At 40.3% G+C, this 22,008-nt stretch overlaps 1 protein-coding gene across 1 annotated transcript in view; it reads left to right on the top strand.

The window, feature by feature from the left end:
- Positions 1 to 3,242: 3,242 nt before the first annotated feature.
- The window catches only part of MCM6 (minichromosome maintenance complex component 6), a 145,026-nt gene continuing 126,260 nt past the window's right edge, over positions 3,243 to 22,008 (top strand). The window contains exons 1-4 of the mRNA XM_053698252.1: positions 3,243 to 3,411; positions 6,712 to 6,858; positions 6,944 to 7,054; positions 11,077 to 11,326. Coding sequence (XP_053554227.1) covers positions 3,305 to 3,411; positions 6,712 to 6,858; positions 6,944 to 7,054; positions 11,077 to 11,326 — 615 coding nt within the window. The 5' untranslated portion in view covers positions 3,243 to 3,304. The remainder of the gene's footprint in view (positions 3,412 to 6,711; positions 6,859 to 6,943; positions 7,055 to 11,076; positions 11,327 to 22,008) is intronic.

The raw sequence follows: 22,008 nt of genomic DNA, 5'->3' as shown, positions 1-22,008 counted from the left end.
GGGTGCAGATAGGTTTCCTATTTAACCCCTCTCTTCGGCTGAGTATAGTTAGGACAGATATAAATTAGGCAATTAAATATTGTTTGTAATTAATTTTAACCCCTTCACCTCGTTAGGACATTCCATGCTGTCCAAACAACTCTGGGCTTAAAGGGACATAATACTCATATGCTAAATCACTTGAAACTGATGCAGTATAACTGTAAAAAGCTGACAGGAAAATATCACCTGAGCATCTCTATGTAAAAAAGGAAGATATTTTACCTCACAAATTCCTCAGCTCAGCAGAGTAAGTTCTGTGTAAAAAGTTATACTCAGCTGCTCCCAGCTGCAGGTAAAAAAATTAAAAAAAATGAAGAATTGAACAGCAGCCAATCAGCATCAGCTGTGCTGAGGTCATGAACTCTTACTGTGATCTCATGAGATTTGACTTAACTCTCATTAGATTTCATAGTAAGCTTCCTTTGCCTGATTGGTGAAATAATATGAGAGTGCACAATGCTAGTCCCTTCAGATGTCCCAGTACAAACACACTAAAATGCTGCTTAGAAATCCTTTACAATGGGAGGTGGCTACTGAGGAACTTTTGAGGTAAAATATCTTTCTTTTTTACATAGAGATGTTCAGGTGATATTTTCTAATCAGCTTTTTACAGCTATGCTGCATCACTTTCAAGTGTTTAAACATTTGGGTATTATGGCCCTTTAACCGCAGTTTTGACTACATGGAACCTCCTACCTTGGCGAACTGCAGCCTCTTCCTTTTGGGTAATGAAAAATCAGACTGGTAGCGTGCCTAGCAGAGTAGGCAGCCCCCCATGATCTGATCCGGGGCTTGAAATCACGTGATCGCAGTGACGATCATGTGATTTCATTTTTCCAAGTGCTTACATTGGAACTTTGTTCTGATCTAAGCACTTGCCTCCTGTCATAAGGGGTTAACAATCATATGTACCACAGTTGCTTTTATCATGTTTAATATTTTTCACCTAGTTGTCCTCAGCAGGAGATATAGGTAGAGAAGTTCAAAAATGGGCAAGCCTATTACTTTTTCTAATTTAGAAAAACACATACTGGAAAAAAATACAAAATAAATAATGCAAGTATTTTACTAAGTGTTTTAACTACATTTTATATCACAATCTCATACTATGTATTATTATGACACAAATTCCACTTTATATATTTTTGTTTTGTTTTCATTTAACATACAAATGCCCCATTAAGTTTTGAACAATAAAAACAAAAAGATAAGGTCTAGATCAGGTGGATCTTGAAAAAGCTACATTATAAATATGGGTGCTTAGTACTTTCTGCTCTGCTGCAAAGTGGCCCTGGATATTTTATCTATCAAATGTTGGCAACTGTACTTTATGACACGGATTTCTCTAGAGATTTTGCTCACTATAGCTTTTGTTTACCTTTAATGTATAAGCTGGATAACTACAAGTCCCAGAATTCCATTGTAGGGATTCGAAACAACCTATTTCCCTTTTCCAGAATGTACGGTGTTCTAAAATAAGTTGTATACCGCATAAGAATGCGGGACCTACATCACTTCCGGTGACGTGAATCAGCTGCTGGAGGTGTGTGGCGCTCACTGCGCATGTGCAAGAGGCCCAACCTCCTCAAAACAGCTGATTAAAACAACGCAACGGGTCGAGGAATTATATAGCCCGTAATCTTCATTGCGCAGATGCGCACAATGTCGCGCATGCGCACACAGCACTACTCCTCACTAATCAGAGACAAGGCGTAGGCGGCACACTGGCAGGCAACACAACCCTATTGGTTGTAAAGCCACTGACTTCACGGACACACAGACCAATCAGATAATGCAGTAACGCTTTTTTTTTGTATTATCTGATCGGTCCGTAGTCCGTTTGGTTTGCCCACCTCCATTCAATTTCCAAATTGGTCCATTGCGCGGCTCCGACTTGCCGTGCCCGAGAGGGGGTGCTTATGAGGGTTACAGGGCGTGCTGATGGGGCTTATGTAAGTTACACAGGGGTGCTTATAGGGGTTACAGGGGGTGCTGATGGGGCTTAGGTAGGTTACACAGGGGGAACCTACATAAGCCCCAGCCCCATCAGCACCCCCTGTAACCCCTATAAGCACCCCCTGTGTAACTTACGTAAGCCCCATCATCACCCCCTGTAACCCCCATAAGCACCTCCCCCCCAGGCACGGCAAGTCGACGGCGCGCGATGGACCAATTTGAAAATTGAATGGAGGTGGGCAAACCAAACGGACTACGGACCGATCAGATAATACATAGGAAAAAAGCGTTACTGCATTATCTGATTGGTCTGTGTAGTAACTGTCTTGACAACCAAGGCATTGTTCACGCATGTGCAATGAAGATTACGGGCCGTAGAATTCCTCGACCCGTTGTTCTAAAATAAGTTGCCTTAAACAGCTGTTTGGAGGAGGTTGGTCCTCTTGCGCATTCGCAGTGAGCGCCACACACCTCCAACAGCTGATTTCACGTCATCGGAAGTGACGCAGTGCCCGCATTCTTATGGTATACAACTTATTTTAGAACAACGGTAGCTTGGATGCTATAAGAAGGGTGTTCTGTCGAGAACACCAATTCCTCGAAAACTCCAATCTGACCTCTGACGTCACTTCCGTTAACTCTTCTATTTTGATATCTGTTTTGCCTCTGTCTGAGGGGCGCACCGCCGATCCTCTGGCATACACAATTAAACCTTGGGGAATGAGGTTTACAAGGGGGGCTTCGCACCCCTTGAACCCCCCAGGCGGAGACAAAATAGATAGTGTAGATAGGCGATTAGTTGGGAATCCTGTCACTCACTGGATACGGTCCAATCAGATGTATGGATTTACCAGAAGTGACGTCAGACTGGAGTTTTCATGTATTGGGAGTTCTCGATAGAACAAGGGGTCTCAAATTAAATACAGTATTCGAAATGTTTAGAGTGTAAAAAACAATCTATATTTATTTTTTTGGTTTCCTAAATATATAATGATTCTTTTTAGCATTGCAAAGGTACTACACAATGTACAGCGAAAAAATATTATGTATGTACACGAGATGGCGAGCGCTACAAAAAAGATAAATATACAAAGCTAACCAGAGCAGCACATGTTAAACTTTACGTAGCCGCCCCGCCTACTATAACACATCAGCTTCTCATTGGTATACTGCCAGGAAAAATTTAACGTGAAACTTACGATTGGCCGACACTGGCGCGAAAAAAGTCACGTGATCTGAAGATCTGTGGCGCGAAAGTCCTTCGTTGTCCAAGAAAGTCTCCATTGCAGCAACGAACGCAAACATCATGGACGTTACAGACAGCAATCCTGCCGTTGCAGTTGGGGGAACGCAGCCTGTTAAAGATGAAATGGCGGAGAAATGCCAGAAGCTTTTTCAGGACTTCTTGGAGGAGTGAGTGCGAATGCTGGGTTGGGACCTTGCATGCCGTAGATACTGTTCTTCTAGGCTACACTGTTCTGCTATGGCCGCTATGTGATTTTAAAGCTGTCTTCTAAATAAACTGATATAAAATGTGATAGGAAATATATTTACAGAGAACGTGTTACGTGTGCTATGTTGATGGTGGTGTCGTTTCTTGACTAATTCTTTTTTTTTTATATTAAAGCTCATATGTGTTATTCAATCATTCACGTGGTTCACAACTGCGGGCGCTATATTTTTCTTCTAAAAGCGAAACGTCCAATATACTATGAGCAATCGGTGCTTGTGCTGTAGTATTCTCTGTTTCTGCGTCATCGTGTAGGCAAACTACAGATTTGTATAGGTTTAAATCGCCCACTGTAGGAAGTGGATACTTTTTAATCGCAGGGAACTTTATTTGCTTGCAAAAGGGAATGTAAAATCGCATATTCAGCACAGGAGTATCCATTTGCAAGAAAAACAAAGCATAATACATGTTAAAATACATGGGAATATATTTTGTGATTCAGAGGAGACCATTAAAAAAAAAAGTTTCTCCTGTTTGCTTTTATCAAATTTGCTTCATTCCCACCATGTCCTATACTTTAGACATGATTAGGTAGCATCTGTGTACATGTCAGGAAATAGTGCTGGCATCTAGTGCTCTTACAAATGGAAACTTCTTGCAAAACTGCTGTCATATAGTGCTCCAGAAATGAGCTGGCTCATGAGCTTATGTTTCTGCTTTTCACCAAAAGATACCAAGAGAAAGAAGGAACAATTATATAAGTCAATAGAAAAAAAAGTGTTCATATACTTTACTTTACTGTGGGAGCTGAAATTCTACCTGTGTGGTACAAAAATGACAAGTGTAAAAACTAGAGTTATTAGTGGATTTCAATTTTGGTCTAGCCGCTACTTTCCTGAAAGCTGGTGCATTCATTTTTACAAGAGTAACAATCAAATCAACATGTTTTGCAGCAAGAGATACAAAACTAGATACCGTGCATGTACCCACTGAACAAAGGTCAGCTGCACTCAAGAGTTGCGGGTTTGCCATGTTGCATACTGGTACAAATATTGCATAGTTTATACAATTTGAGGTCTAAAATATCTGGAAACCTATAAGCACTATTTGTAAATGTCTTCAACTAACTCAAATATACACCATAATGCCTATAAAAAAATCATTTGTAGGGTTTTTATACAGCAGTAAAAAGTGTTGACTAAATCTTCCTGAAAACACACGATTTAAAGGATTAGAAAGGTAAAAAAAACTGAAATGTGTATTATTGCATTTCAATTTTAAATGTTTTTGCAAAATAATTCTAATAGGAAAAAAACCTTTGTGTGATAGTTATTAGTGTCAGCATCATATGCTACATGTTAACCAGTAAGAATATTTAGAACCCAGTGGTATCTGTATAGACATGGAGAATAACCCAGACGTTGGAAGCCAGGAGTAAAATTCCCAGAGTCTGTGGCCCCTGAGTTTGTCAAGCCCTGGACTAGAGCATCAGGTTTCAAATACCACACCTGCTCAGATAGCTGATGGGGTGGTATGTGATGCTACAGTGGAGACTTGGAGACCTAAAACCCCCCCAAAAAAATATGATTCAAGTAGAAAATAATCTTTTAAACAACTTTTCAAATTACTTCTATTAACACATTTGCTTTGTTGAAGGTGCAGCAGTGCACTATTCAGAATCTAGCTGAACACATTGTTTGAGCCAAAGACAAGGAGCATGTAAGTGCAACCACTATGCAGGAGCTGGTTCCCATTATGAATTGCTGCTTTTGAGCCTATGTAGGTATGTTTTTCAACAAAGGATATCAAGAGAATGAAGATTTAGATGACAGATATAAACTGGAAAGCTGTTAAAAAAATAAAAATTCCTTATCTTAATCTTAAAAGAAAAAGCGCTGGGGTTTTTGTCCCTTTAAAATTTGTCTTACAACCCACAGCTGACTCAGTGATTGTGTGACTGCACCGGAACTTGAACACTACAACATATCTATGTATGTTGCAGAAAAAAACGTAATGACTTTTAATCTTAAATTGAAAGTAAATCCTATTGTTTTACAAATGCTAGGATTGATTATTGAAACAAATAAAGGGGACTTTCATTCATGAAGTATAAGAAACTTCATGTAGAAAGCTCCTTTATTTGTTTCAATCGATCGCTGTTCTTAGCTGCTACAGTAGTCCACGGCTAAAAAGACTTTTGCTAAGAGGTGACGTTTTCACCTCTTGGCCAATAGCCATGTGGTAAATTCCGCTCCCGTGGGTGCTAAGCCGGATCTACCTCACCGCTATTGGCTAAGAGGTGAAAACGTTACCTCTTAGCAAAACGCTTTTTTAGCCGAGGGCTACTGTAGCAGCTAAGAACGGTGATCGATTGAAACAAAGGAGCTTTCTACATGAAGTATCTTATACTTAATGAATTAAAGTCTCCTTTATTTGTTTAATAGTCAATCCTAGTGTTTGTAAAACGCTAGGATTGACTTTCAATTTAAGCATTATTGCTAAGGAAAGTATATTGCAAAAAATGTTTCTAGTTAAAATTTAAATGATGGAGGTTGTGTTTTTGTAGTGAAAAAATGTCAGAACATGTAATTTTATCACCTTTGACTCTATGGTCAAATCTTTGTGTTTAATCCCTGCAATTGGGTTAAACACACAGTAAAATAGTGCTCAGGAGCAACAGAGATATTCCTTAGTGGAAACTGCCTAGTTTTAAACTGGGTTGGGGGAATTATAGTGCTGGTTGGGTCTGCTGCAGTTTCCCCACAGGACCAGCGGTATTTTACATATGTATTTAACCTATTTGCAGAGGTTAAACACTAACAGTCTACTTGATCTTATCTTTTGTTTAAAAAGATAACGCCTTTACTTCTCATTCTCCAGCTTTGCACAACCAACATTGTTATATTTATATATTTTATAACTTCTAAACCTCTACATTTCTGCCTATTTCTAAGCCCCAGCAGGCCACCTCATAGTGCATTTTATTACTCATCAATCAGCAAGCGCTATCCAGGGGGCTGAACCAAAAGTGGGCTTTTTTGTAAGCTTACATTCCTGCTTTTTCAAATAAAGATACCAAGAGAACAAATAAATTGATAATAGGAGTACATTTAGAAAGAGCATGCAATTTTAAGCAACTATGAATCATGAAAGAAACAATTTGGGTTCAGTGTCATAGCGACTAGATTATTGGTTTCATGTAATATTTTTGTTTTAACTATTCTCTGCCTTTGGTCACAGCCCTCCGTTTGTACTTATCCTAGGTTTCAGGGTAGCGATGGAGAAGTTAAATACAGGAGCGATGCTGAGGAACTCATACGCCCAGAGAGAAACACTCTACTTGTCAGCTTCTTAGATCTGGAACAATTTAATCAGCAACTGGCAACAACAGTACAAGAAGAATTTTACAGGTGAGAACCTGAGACTCCCATATGATCATAACCATAATATTTGTTGACTGAGCTCTCAAAAATCTGTTTTCATCTCTCCTTTTAGAGTTTACCCATACTTGTGCAGAGCAGTCAGAGCTTTTGCAAGAGACCACGGGAACATTCCCCAAAACAAGGAGTTTTATATTGCTTTCCAAGATCTTCCAACAAGACATAAGTAAGATTATTTTTCTTACCATGTTTTTGAATTCACACTCGCAGATTTTGATTTAATAGAAAATCTCCCATTTGTCTTGACTAGAGTAGATATTTTTATTTAAAAAAAAAAAAATTGTAACATTATACACTAGATTTTGCTTTGCATACATGTTTTGTAGATCCATTTATATAGCATATACAGTTTGTTTTGTTTTTTTTTTAAAAAAAGTGTGGTTTTGCTTTTTTTTTTTAATAACATTGCCCACATTTTTTTCGACTCCTAACCAAGCCCAAAGTTTTAGAAGTATACTGATGTCTACCTACTCCAGCTTGCTCCTGTTTTATGCTGGGGGAGTGTTTTCTCTTTTTGCTATACAACCACTTTCAGTGGGTGTTCAAGCTAGCCTTTTCAACCAAGCTAAACTGGGAGCTTCTAAGTACGTTTTTAAACTGTTTTATACTGAATTTTTATATCAGTATCTCTGTGCTTAATCTTTATAGTAGTGTTTATAACATAGTTATAATTGGTGTACACTGTCCCTTTTAAAATAGTATGTGTTTTTTGAATGTGAGATTACATTCCAAATGTATTTCCCTTAACCCAGTGGTTGACAAATATGTTCAAAAATTAGGAGCCAGGCATATTTTTAGGAGCCAGACAGTTGGATTTGTAAAATTCTAGGAGCCAGTGGCTCCCAGGCTCCTGGGTTTGTCGAGCCCTGCCTTAACCCCTTAACGACCGAGGACGTACCAGGTACGTCCTGCCTAAATTGTCAGTTAGTGACAATGGACGTACCTGGTATGTCCTCGGTCTAAGTGCTGGAAGCGATTGCAATCGCTTCCAGCAGCTCTCAGGGTATTGCAGTGATACCTCGCTATTGAGGCATCCTGCAGTTCCCTTTTTTAAGCATCTGATGCAGAGAGAGCCACTTTGTGGCCCTCTCTGTGTTGGCCATCGATGGTGCCGGTCGTTGGCGGGTGGGCGGCCCATCGATGGAAGGACTTCCGGATCCTGTCCCTGCAGAGCGCGCAAGTGATTGGGAGTGCGCGTACGCTCCATTGAGTCCGGAGAGGGGGAGGTAGAGGGAAATACATTTTTTATAAAGTGATCTGGGAGGGCGAGTGGGGGCAGCTACACTACAGAAAATTGGGTTTTAAAAAAAACTGGGCAATTGATTATGAACAAACTGGGTACTGGCAGACAGCTGCCAGTACCCAAGATGGTTGAAAATAGGTAGAGGGGGGGAGGGTTAGAGAGCTGTATGGGGGCGATCCATCACTGTTGTAAAAATTATAAAAAAAATTCCTTTTATTTTAGTACTGGCAGACTTTTCTGGGACATAAAACTCCTACATATATATATATATATATAAAGGGAGGATCCTGTGACAGCTTTTTATTAGCAGGCACTGGGGCTGAGGAGAATAGAAGGTGGCTTCTCTGGGGGCTTGTATAGTCACATTCACGCAGTAAACTTGACATTACACTGTGATTGGTTTTTAATCACTTGGACCGAGCTGAATATAGAGGGCTCAGGAAGGGTGATTGTTTGGTGTGTTACCTTATATGCTGTATAGTGATGCACCGAAATGAAAATTTTGGACCGAATCCGAAAATCCGGGATGCACTTGGCCGAAAACCGAAACTGATACCGAAAATGTATTTTTCAAATTAATCTTTTTTTTTTTTTTTTTTTTTTTTTTTTGCATAAATAGAGCCAATAAAAAAAGCCCACCCTTTTATTGAAAGTAACACTAAAATTGGACAAAAATATCTTCAAACAATAATATGCTACACAATAATTTTACCAAGAAAAAAAAAAACCAGGCAAAAAATGCCATTTTTGGCCAAAATGTTTCTGCGTCCAAAATTTTGATGCATCCCTACTTAAAACAATTATAAATATCAATATACTGTATTATCTGTATTATTCTTCATTTAGTTCTATGTAAGAGAATCATATTTAACAGTTTTTTTTTTTACCAATTATCCAAATAAAGTATAGTCCTAGAAAACTCATTATATGCAGAACAGTAAGTCAAGTAATAAACTTAAACAGCAGCTCTAAGCTAGCATCAAATTTGAAACATGCTATACAATAATTTTTCCGAAAATAACAGGCAAAAAAACCGAAATAGCCAAAAATGCAATTTTCGGCCGAAACTTTCTGCGGCCGAAATTTCGGTGCATCCCTAATGCTGTACCTTGCCCCCAGGCTTACAATAAAGGGTTCAGATCTCCCGGTGTACTATTTCTAAAGATGATAATGGAGACTGGGGGAGGTTTTTGATAACGCCCACGACGGGCGGGGTTATGTTTGGCGCCGTTTTGAAGGGGTGCAATTTTCAATCTCTAGGCAGACTCGGGGATTGACTGTTATCACGCCCACAAGGGGTGGAGTTATGTTGAGGCCGACTTAGGCTGATCTCTCTTCATTCCTTCCGTTCATCGGATGGTAGAGCGGATATTCTTGCTGGCACAATACTTAGTGACGTTCTAAGTGTTGCATGAGGTTTATTGAATTTAAGTATGGAGTACTGATGGATCACCTCAGCATGGTTTATCTGAGGTGTAAATAGGTGCTACGATACTTGCGTGCTGATCTCACTCATTTTTGCACACAAAATTGAAAAGGGCTACAGTTTAAAAATGAAAGACAGTAACGTTTTTTTATCTGTTAATTTTATTAAAGGAATTTCAGCTGTTTGTTAATTCATCCTGATCCACCTCTGTTGTGAGTAACAACTGTGTTATATATATTAGATTGATATTTTGTTTCTGTATTCTGTACTTTTGCTATATGCAACATTGTATAATTGATTTTATCCTTTGTGACTTAGGATGGACCAAAAGATAAAGAGTACTTTTAAGATTTAAAGAGACAGTAATGTTTTTGATCTGTTAATCTTATTAAAAGAATTCAGCTGTTTGTTATTTCATCCTTTTGTGACTTAGGATGGAACAAAAGCACACTAAAAATAAAGAGTTACTTTTAAGATTTAAAGAGACGGTAACATTTTTTTTTTATGTATCAATAAAGGAAAATACTTCTATCATCCACGTACTGTTAAATATAGCATTAGTGGTCTATTTACATGCAATACTACCTATGCCATATATATATATATATATATATATATATATATATATATATATATATTTGCAGAAGATGTTCCTCATATGCATATAGTGGGGAGGATACAAGAAGAAATATCCAAATAAGTAATAGATCTGTTAGACCAAATCAATGATAATAAATGCAAAGATATTTTTATGTCAGAATGAAGTCCAGGCTTACTTTAAGAAGCACCTTGCATTGGTGGAGAGCTAAGAAAGATAAATGGCCCACCTTGGTGATATTGGCAAAACCCTTCTTATGCATCTCAGGCACCTCAACACCATCTGAGCGCCTCTTCTCTGCTGCAGGCAAAATAGCTTGCAAAAAGAGAGCCAGCCTCCATCAGGAGCATGTGGACATGTTGTTGTCATTTTTGCATTTCAATGCGAAGTTTCTGAAAGAGTGAATAACAGAATGTTATAAACAGTGGTAGTCTACCACTTACTAGTTCTACCTCTCTTCAAACAGTTTGTGGTTTTGTTTTGTTTTTTAATTATAAAAATTTGTTCTGCTGCTTAAAAAATTGGACCAACAGTTGTAAGTAAAGTTGTAAACTTTTAGTCTGAAGTTTATATTTATAACACTCAGTATGTGGATTTTATTTTAAATATAGGATTTTTTTTTTTTTTTTATCCGATTAATCGATTATGAAAATAATCGTTAGTTGCGGCCCTAGTTCATGTTAAATGTTTTCAAAGTTTGTTGCTCAAATTAATATATAATTATTTTATGTTAAATCATGCCATGAATCTGTGTTTTAGATTGCAATATTCTAAAATGTTCTGTAATTTGTATATGTTAATTTAAGCAAAGTATTACACTGCCCCCAACTCGTCTGGTCATATATTTTAGTTAAATAAATCGCTTTATAATTTTTTAAATTTCCTTTTCTTCAGTATATAAAATCTGATATTTTTATACAGGATAAGAGAGCTGACCACACCTCGCATTGGTTCTTTGTTGCGCATTAGTGGTCAGGTTGTCCGGACCCACCCAGTACATCCTGAGCTTGTAAGTGGGACATTTTTGTGTCTGGATTGCCAAACTATAGTGAAGGATGTGGAGCAGCAGTTCAAATACACACAGCCAAGTATCTGCAGGAATCCTGTGTGCGCCAATAGGAAAAGATTCATGTTGGACACAAACAAATCAAGATTTGTTGATTTTCAGAAGGTAAATAATGTGTGGTTCTTGCCTTGCTTTGCTGTCAAACGTGATTTGTTAATTTCACGTTTTGTATGTTAATATTTTAAGTACATTAATACTAAAGGCTCTTTAGATGATTTTTTTTTGTTTATTTTACAGTAAAAATAATTCTAGAGTTTTATTTTGTATTTAAAGGGATGGTGAATCCTAGTGTTTTTGAAACGCTAGGATTTACTGGTGCTATTGATACTTCGTGCTGAAAGTTCCTTTATTTTCGAGTTTATGCCAAGCTAAACGTTTGCAGCCGTTTATGGCAAAACGCTATTTTCTTTCCTGTGACATGGAGAGTCCACAAGTCATTCCAATTACTAGCGGGATATTCAACTCCTGGCAAGCAGGAGTAGGCAAAGAGCACCCCAGCAAAGCTGTTAAGTGCAACTTCCCTTGCCCATAATCCTCAGTCAATGGAGGTTGTGTAGAGATGTGTCTGAAGAAATTTAATCCTTTTATGGGTACTTTTCCCTGCAAGCAAGGATTGGGGTCTAGCTGTGTCCATGTAAATCTCTTGAGTAAGAGTAGTGGGTGAGGAAGTCCTTTGCTTTACTTTTAACATTTTGCTACCCCTTTGGAGTAAGCCAGAGTTAGTTACTCTGTTCTTTCTTGTTCTACAGGTCACTGTCAGAATTTGTGTTTTCTGACACACCTAAGAAGTTGTTCCTGCTCTGCAGCTGAAGCCCAAGGTCTTTGTCAGGATGAAGTCTTCTGCCAGACCACGGGCTGCTGATAAAGCTGCTAGTCTGGTGAGTTCCTGGATCACTTATCCCTCGATAAGTGAGGGGTGGCTTGGTAGCTAAGGGTGGGGGACTTTTGCCATTTTAATTTGCTGTAGGGGCAGGTACTAAATCAGAATACCTTGGGGCATTTGTTGATAAACCTTTTAAATTGCGCTTCTTGATGCCGGTAGGTTTTATTTTTCAGCGACGTCTCCTCTTTTAGTGTGGAGGTCACTGCTCGCTGGGTCTGTGAGTTGGTGGTTGATCTGTCACAGGCAACCGCATTAGAGAGACAAAAATTAACGACACTGGGTGTGTTTATAAGGATTCTGTTCAATCATGACCCAGCCTTAGAGCTTGTATATTGGGATCGCTCATAGCTGCTTGTTTATTCAGTGCTTTATACGTGTGCTTTTTAAATTTTATTTGTCGCAGGGGCTATTTTTGTATATAGGCAGCGCCATTTTTGCTTCCAGTCTGTTCTCCCGTGACTCTTCCCGCCTCTTGGCGGTGGTTTTTGGCGCACTCTGCTGAATACTTTGGCGATCTGCTTGTTATATCGCTATTGGTCCTATTTGTGGAGCTGTTCCTACCCGTTAGCAATGTTTGTTTCATCACGATGTTGTATGCTAAACACCTTAATGCAGTACATTACTGCGTTCAGTTTTGAAGGCGATGCAGATAATCTGATTGCACAAACCTGTAATCTGTTCAGATTGTTAACAGAACAGGGTCTAGGGTTGTTCTGGTGGACGTAACGGATGCCCCGCATTCTGGCTTCTAACCTTTAATTTCACCTGGTAGCGGTTCTCTTCAGAGAAAGACCATATAACCGATTGTTAGAGCCCTCTCCACTAGCCTAGTTTCTATCTAGTAGGCAGAATGGGTTCCTTTGGGATCAGCTTTTTAGTTTAAAATTCTGTGTGCTTCTGAATGGTTTTCTTTCTAATGACACGGTGAGTCCACGGATCATCTAATTACTATTGAGAATATCACTCATGCCCAGCAGGAGGCGGCAAAGAGCACCACAACAAAGGTGTTAAATATCACCTCCCACCCCAATCATTCTCTTTGCCTACGTTAGAGCAAGGAAGTGGTAAAGTTAGGTGTTGCAAAGAATATACTTTAAGCAAGATTTTATTATTTTTCAACAGTGCAAGATTGTTCTGCTGTGTCCTAGGGTGTCGCTGTAGTCCATATCAGTCTCTTCAGTAGAGCAGTGGTGGCTTTCAAACAATGGGAACTTGTGGGGTACAATCCTCACTGTGCCTCCCATGTATTTAATGCTGCCCTAACCGTGCAAGCCTGAGTAAGATTACTCAGTCTTTGTTTTTATCCACAGGTACATGTGAGGGAACTTGCCTCTCAAACCTAGTGAGTTGCTGTGCTGCCTGGCAGAAGTCTAAAGGTAAGTGCTAACTTTATTTTTTTTCTGGGACACATTGCAGAAAATAAAGGATGGAACTTTAAAATAAGATTGTGGGACAAGACATTTGCCTATTGCTAAAGGAATAGTTTATTAATGGCAGCAATAGCAGGCACTGGGGACGAGGAGACTCATGGCTCAGTAGGTGCTGGTTTTGTTGTTACTTGTTTAGTAATACATTTAGCCGAACGGGAGGTTAACGTAACGCCCACGATGGGCGGGGTTAGCTGAGGCGGCAATTTCTATTGCGGGCCTTTTTACTCCTACACTTCCTGTGTTCGGGATCGGAGAAATAGCTTTGTCACAGATATAGAAGCGACTACAATTAACTTAAAAATAGAAGTTGAGTCCGGTTTATCTAGCAGAATAGTCACTCCGTTTGCAGTCAGGCAGGTAAGCACCTCAGCAAAGCTAAGCTGAGGTGCAGAGGTTGTCCGGAGTGTTTTTTTGGGGATACTTTATTTTTATTGCCTAAAAATAAGAATTTATGCTTACCTGATAAATGTATTTCTCTTTTTTTGACACAATGAGTCCACGGATCATCTTAATTACTAATGGTATATTCACCACCTGGTCAGCAGGAGGAGGCAAAGAGCACCACAGCAGAGCTGTTAAATAGCTCCTCCCTTCCCTCCCACTCCAGTCATTCGACTGAAGTTAGGAAGAGAAAGGAAAAAGCCAAGGTACAGAGGTGTCTGAAGTTTACAATAACCCACAACCTGTCTAAAAGAACAGGGTGGGCCGTGGACTCATCGTGTCAAAAAAGAAATACATTTATCAGGAAGCATAAATTTTCTTTTCTTTTTTAAAGGGACACTCGGGTTTTATTACATTTTCATGATTCAGATACAGCATGTAATTTTAAACAACTTTCCAATTTACTTCCATTAAAAAAAAATGTGCACATTCTTTTATATTTACACTTTTTTGAGTCACCAGCTCCTACTGAGCATGTGCAAGAACTCAGACTAATACGTATTCGCATTTGCGATTGGCTGATTGCTATCACATGGTACAGGGGGAGTGGAAATATACATAACTTTGAAATGTGTTAGAAAATAATCTACTACTTATTTGAAATTCACAGTAAATGCTATTGTATTGTCTTGTTATCTTGCATTTGCTGATTATGCAAATCTACTGTGTTTACTGGTCCTTTAAGACACGATGAGTCCACAGATCATCTTAATTACTAATGGGATTCAATACCCAAGCTAGAGTACACAGATGATACGTGAGGGACAAGACAGGAAACCTTAACGGAAGGCACCACTGCTCCCAAAAGCTGCCTCAGCCGAAATAAAAGTATCAAATTTGAAGAACTTTGAAAAAGCGTGAAGAGAGGACCAAGTTGCAGCCTTGCAAATCTGTTCCACAGAAGCTTCATTCATGATGAAGCAACAGCTCTCGAGAAATGAGCGGTAACTCTCTCTGGAGGCTGCCGTTCCGCAGTCTCATATGCAAAACTTAGGATACTCTCCAGTCAAAAAGAGAAGTAGCCGTAGCCTTCTGTCCCTTACATTTTCCGGAGAAAACCACAAAGAAAGAAAAGACTGGCGAAAATCCTTAGTCGCCTGCAGGAGAAAACTTTAAAGTACGGACCACGTCCAAATTGTACAGTCGTTCCTTCTGAGAAGGATTAGGACACAAAGAAGGAACAACAATCTCCTGATTAATGTTCCGATCAGAAACAACCTTAGGAAGAAATCCTAACATAGTACCTAAAACTACCTTATCTGAATGGAAAATAAGGTAAGGAGATTCATACTGCAATACCGAGAGCTCTGACACTCTACAAGCAGATGAAATAGCAACAAGAAGTAAAACTTTCCAAGATAACAACTTAATATTGAAGGAATGCATAGGCTCCAACGGAGCCCCTAGAAGAAGTTGAAAAACTAAATACAGACTCCATTTAGGAGTAACTGGTTTGAACACAGGCCTGAACCTGACCAAGGCCTGACAAAATGATAGTACATCCGGAACATCCGCCAGACGTTTGTGAAACAAAATAGTTAACGCCGTGATTTGACCCTTTAGGGAACTAGACGATAAGCCTTTCTTCAAACCTTTGAGAAAGGACAAAATTCTAGGAATCCTAACTCTACTCCATGAGTAGCCCTTGGATTCACACCAAATTGATATTTACGCCATGTCTTATGGTAAATCTTTCTAGTTATAGGCTTGCTAACCTGAATCACGGTCTCTGACCGAGACATAAAAACCTTGCTTAGACAAAATTAATCATTCACTCTCCAAGCAGTCAGCCTCAGAGAAACTAGATTTGGGTGAAAGAGAGACCCCTGAATTAGAAAGTCCTTCTTCAACGGAAGTCTACACAGTGGCAGAAATGACAAATCCACCAGATCTGCATACCAAATCCCGCGAGGCCAAGCAGGAGCAATGAGGATCACTGATGCCCTCTCCTGCTTGATCCGAGCAATGACCCGAGGAAGAAGCGCAAACGGAGAAGTTTGGTATGCTAGACTGAAGGTCCAAGGAACCGTCACAGCATCTTTCAGTTCCACCTCTACCCGTATCTCGGGAGCTTAGCACTCTGTCGAGATGCCAAGAGGTCTAATTCCAGCCGACCCCACCTGAGAATCAGTCTGGAGAACACTTCCGGATGGATTTTCCACTCCCCTGGAAGAAAGGTCTGCCTGTTCAGAAAAGCCGCCTGTGGATCGTCGACAGACAACAAGAATGGGCCTCCGCCCACTGAAGTATCTTGGTTACTTCTGTCATCGCTAAGGAACTCCTCGTTCCTCCCTGATGATTAATGTAAGCCACTGAAGTTATGTTGTCCAACTGGAACCTGATAAACTGGACCAAGGCTAACTGAGGCCAGGCCAGAAGAGCATTGAATATCGCTCTCAGCTCCAGGAAGTTTATAGGAAGCACAGACTCTGAGTCCACACTCCCTGAGCCTATTAGGGAACCCTAAAAGGCTGGCGTCTGTTGTCACAAGCACCCAAGAGGGTCTTCGAAAGCAGGTTCCCTGGAAAAGATGATCCAGAGACAACCACCATTGAAGAGAATCCCTTGTCTCCTGCTCCAAATGTATTCGAGGAGACAAATCCGCATAATCTCCGTTCCATTGACTGAACATGTTTAACTACAGAGGTAAGAGATGGAACCGAGCAAACGGGATGATGACCAATGCCGCTACCCTCAGCCCGATTACCTCCATGTACTGAGCCACTGATGACCGAGGAGTGGACTGAAGAGCTAGACAAGTCTCAAATCTTTGATAACCTGACTTCTGTCCATCGACAGGGAATCTATTATGGTTCCCAAAAAAGTTACCCTTGTATTTGGGACTAAGGAACATCCAAATTTACCTTCCCACCGTGAGATCGCAGGAAGGAAAACGACATTTCCGTGTGTAATCTTGCTTGTTGTAAGGATAGCGCCTGGACTAGTAAGTCATCCAGATAGGGCACCACTGCAATGCCCCGTAACCAAAGTACTGCCAATAGCGATCCCAGAACCTTTGAGAAAATTCTAGGAGCTGAGGCAAGACCCGAAGTGAAAAACCACGAATTGGAAGTGCTTGTCTAGAAAAGCAAACCTTAGAAACTTGTGGTGATCCCTGTGAATGGGAACATGCAGGAACGCGTCCTTTAAATCCACTGTTGTCATAAATTGACCCTCTTGCACCAAAGGGAAAATGGAACGAATAGCTTCCATCTTGAAGGACGGTACTCTGAGAAATTTGTTCAGATTCTTGAGATTTAAAATTGGCCTGAAGGTTCCCTCTTTCTTTGGTAACTAAGAATAGATTGGAATAAAAATCCCAGACCCTGTTCCTGAACAATCACTCCCAGTTTGGAAAGGTCTCTTACGCACTGTAAGAACATCTCTCTTTTTTTGCCTGGTCTGCAGACAATCTGGAAACAGAAAACCTGCCTCTGGGGGGAAAAATCTTGAATTCTAACTTCTATCCCTGGGACACTATTTCTATTACCCAGGGATCCTGAACAACTCGAACCCAAGCCTGAGCGAAGCAGGAAAGTCTACCCCCTACAAGATCCGGATCGGGGGTAAGCCCTTCATGCTGTCTTTGATACAACCGCAGGCTAAATGTTTTTTTTTTTATTTATTTCAAAAGAGATTATTTCCGTCAAGCCAGGTCCCAACAAGGTCTTCTCCTTGTAAGGAATCGCTAAAAGCTTAGACTTGGAGCATACATCCGTAGAGTAAGGTTCTAACTAAAGGCTCTGTGAGCTGGAACAGAGACCCCTGAAACCTTGCTCCCAGTTTGAAAACTGGAAGGAAGAATTTGAATTAAAGGAATTAACCAATCAGATTTTATCCAGGGGAGATTCTGATTTAGCAAACCAATATGCCGTCGCACTAGAGACGAAGGCAGAGTGCACAGCTGGTTGCCATAGTAAACCCTAGTGTACATTTTTCTAATGTTTGTCCAAAGGAACTGCCTTGGCGGAGTCGGATATGGGAAACATCCTTCCAAATATAGGGAATGCGGTCTCTTCCGTTCCTTATAACTCACTGGACGCACTAGGTAGAGCACCCCAGTAGTGTCTGAGTCCCCCAAGGTAGCTAAAACCTCCTAAAGTATCAAATGGAGATGAGCAAGCTAGAAAACCAACCTCAGGATCAAATAAAAAAAAATTGTCCGAGAAATCTCTTCTCAGATAATCCCGAAGTATCTTCCTCTCTCATGTAACGGGGAAGAACCATTCGGATTAGCAACTACGGAACCAATCGCCTAAATGACTGAAAATAATTCTTCTAGAAATGTTATGAGTCATAAAATTTTGCTGGACTATAGGAGAAAATTGTGGCATAGGTTGACCATTGTCAACAGACTCCTAAACAGCAAAAGCCTTAGGAGTAGGTTCAAGAAAAAGTAAAAATATTTTACAAAAAATTTTCACACAAAAAAATACGTTACTGTTTCCTTAAATTTTTAAAAAGTGACCTTATTCTTTGTAAGCTCTTGCACCATCCTTAGACACAAAGGATGAATTAAATAACTAAACAACTGAAATTCCTTTAATAAAAAATAACAGATGAAAAATGTTACTGTCTCTTTAAATTTCAAACGGTAACTTTTTTTTCTTTATACGTGCAGGATTGGAATGGATTAGCAAACAAAATTGCAGCAGCTACTGAAACCTCAGATATTGTGCTGAGGTGCCCATCTGCCCAAAATGTAAATGTCATAAGACTTATTTAGCACCTCAAGAGTAATGCTTATTAAACCATTTATTTCACTTTGTGAAATTTACATGGAGAAACGAATATACATAAAACAGTCTGACACTGTACGTCTCATAGTGCGCCATCTGGACCCGCAATGAAAAAACAAAACACTAAAGGCTGTGTTATATGCTCTGCCCCTGATACTGATATCTTAATGGAGGCAAAGAGCACAATCCAAAACATTCTCCACATAGCTTCGCCCCTCGTGGGCGTGATAACGCTCCATCTCCCGGCACTCTTATGACTGTGCCCTGAGATAGAGAAATTGCAGCCCAAAAACGGCGCTAAAAGCAACTCCGCCCATAGTGGGCGTCACAGCAAACAATCTCCCAGTCGCCATTAATTATTGCATAGAAAGGTCACCGGGAGCTAGTTAAAACTGTACACTCTGTGATAAATTGGGGACGATTATGCTACCACATGTCATGTAGCTCTACAGCCCAAAAGAGTGACCCAAACACCATTTCCTGAGACCATAATATATTGTCCCAAGCGATTGATGCCCCTGAGTATCACCACATTAATGTTCTCAGTTTGATCTCCTTAGCCCAAAAACGGAACCATCTCCCGGTTGGTATATTACTAAATTAAAACTGCCGAGAGACACCATCATGGCCATAAACTAAAATTGACTCCTGTCCTGCCCCAGTGCCTGCATAAAAATAGCTGCCAATAGTCCTCTCCATCTAGGAGAGTTTACGTGTCCCATCACAATAAAGAGCCCTATTTGTTAACTTAACCCTTGATTATGTGATTGTCCAGTAATGTAGTGCTCACTTACTTCTGAGTGTTTTTATGTCCCCAGAAAATATTAGTTAGCACTTACCTTGAACTTCTGCCTGCAGCAAGGCAGCTTCACAGGCTTGAGAGGTCCTCTCCCTCACATCGACCTGTGGAGAAATAAAGTGCTGAGTAATCTTCATCTCATCCTATAGGATATAGGGCAGCATGAAATACATGGGAGGCGCAGTGAGACTTATGTCCCACTAGTTCCCATTGCTCTAAAGCCACCAAAAGCTCTACTGAAGAAACTGATATGGACTACGGCTGCACCCTAGAACAAAGCAGCACACTCTGGCACTACTTTAAAAATAATAAACTCTTTATTGAAGAATCTAATCTAACACCTCACTTTACCTCTTCCTATCACTAACGTAGGCAAAAAGAATGACTGACTGGAGTGGGAGGGAAGGGAGGAGCTATTTAACAGCTCTGCTGTGCTGCTCTTTGCCTCCTCCTGCTGACCAGGAGGTGAATATCCCATTAGTAATTAAGATGATCCGTGGACTCATCGTGTCTTTTAAAAAAGATAAAGCAGTTTCTTTTTAAAATTTAAAGGAACAGTAACGTTTTTTGTGTGGGGTATTTTCTAAATAAAATATCCGTTTATCTGTTTACTGGTGAATATAGATGGACCAAGAGGCCCTGCAAGATGTTACATGTTCTTTATGTTTCGATGCTAATGTGGAACCACCAATCCCTTTCTGTTCCTCATGTATTGAGAGAACTTTGCATTACAGGGATAGACTTTTTCCTTAGCCAACATTGTCTAAGGTGGATGCTGTTTAGGAGTCTTCGTCCCAAAATTTATCGTCAACACATCCAGTGCCCTGCGCTTCCTCTTACTCAACCTGGAGTTACGTTGCAAGACATCGCTTCCCTCGTGTCCTCAGCGGTATCTGATGCTGTAGGGAAAGCGCAAGAGAAAATGTAAAGAATCAGTGAGTAAGGTTTCTGACACAGTCGTGGCTATTCCGAATGTCTCCTCCCAGAAATCTGAGGAGGAAGATACTTCGGTAGCCTCTGAGGGTGAAATCTCAGACAGTGTAATTCCTTCTGCTGATACTGAAGTTGTATCTTTCAGGTTTAAGCTTAAACACCTCCGTTTGTTACTTAAGGAGGTTTTGGCTACCCTGGACAACTCCCTGGACAACTCTGACACTACTGTCTTAGTCAATCCTAAGAAGTCTAGTAAACTAAACAAGTACTTTGATGTACCTTCCATGGTGGAGGTTTTCCCTGTACCAGATCGAGCTACTGAGATTATTGCTAAGGAATGGGAGAGACCGGGTATCCCTTTTCTTTTACCAGATATGACGAGTCCACCGATTTCATTCTTATGGGATATTGCCTCCTGGTCAGCAGGAGGAGGCAAAGAGCTCCACAGCAGAGCTGCATAAATAGCTCATTCCTTCCCCTCCAACCTAGTCATTCTCTTTGCCTGCGTTAGTGATAGGAAGAGGTAAAGTGAGGTGTTATTTTAGATTCTTCAATTAAGAGTTTTTTATTTTCAAATGTTGCCAAAATGTACTATTTTACTATAGAGCAGCTTCTGGAAGTTATAACCTTATGGTTATGGGAACTGGTGAGGTTTTAGCCTCACTGCGCCTCCCATAATTGTGCTGCTCTTCTGTGATGGTCTTAGAAAAGTTTAACTAAGGCCCTTTGTCTGCACAGGACCTCAGGAGGAAGAGTGGACCTCTTGACACTGAGTTTTCATGCTGTTCCTCAGCATGGAGGTAAGTGCAGTCTTTTATTTCTGGGGCTCTGCAGCATATCTCGGAACTAACTGTACTCTGCCTTTTTCTATTGGGCTATGGGCTTACAGGCTTCCCTGTGTCAGTATGCAGATTCTCACTAATGTCACAAAGAATGAGAACCGACATATTGTTTCTTTTCTCCAGACACTCTAGTTTTTTTCTAAACAAACAAAAATGGACTAGAAGCGCTGGGCTATTATGGTGGCATACAGTTTATATTGGGAAACTCTATATGTAATTTATTGAACCTCATAGAGATGGCTGACGCTGGGGTAGTGCAGGAGTTGGAAAAAAGTTTTTTTTATTCTTTTCACTAGACTCCAGTAAATGGCGGTACTTGTTTGTGTCTCACCGGGTGTTATGTTTCCGCCCATGATGGGCGAGCTTGGTGTTGGCGCGCTTTTGCGCAGTTACTGCTATACTTGGTTCCGGCTGGCAGCGTTTTACTCAGTCCCTAAGTCCACTTGTTGCATTACATTGCAAGCGATCTTAGGTGCACCGGGCGAGAGGTATTAGTGTTTAGAGCATGGAGGCAGGTAGGAGCCGCAGCGGAGCTGTGGCGGGGTGACTGCATTCGTTTTTTTCTGATACAAAAGTCTAAACGAGTTTCCAGTGTGTTATTTTCTATTAAAACTACGACAAGGAGAGTACCTATACGAGAACTTTAATACAGAGGGTGGCTATTAAAGACACAGTACTTTAATTTTATCTAGCAATATTTTATCAGATAAACGTCCAAGC

This window comes from Bombina bombina, chromosome 1 (genome assembly GCF_027579735.1).
Source record: "Bombina bombina isolate aBomBom1 chromosome 1, aBomBom1.pri, whole genome shotgun sequence".
Lineage (NCBI taxonomy): Eukaryota > Metazoa > Chordata > Amphibia > Anura > Bombinatoridae > Bombina > Bombina bombina.
This window is presented reverse-complemented; position numbering and strand designations above follow the sequence as displayed.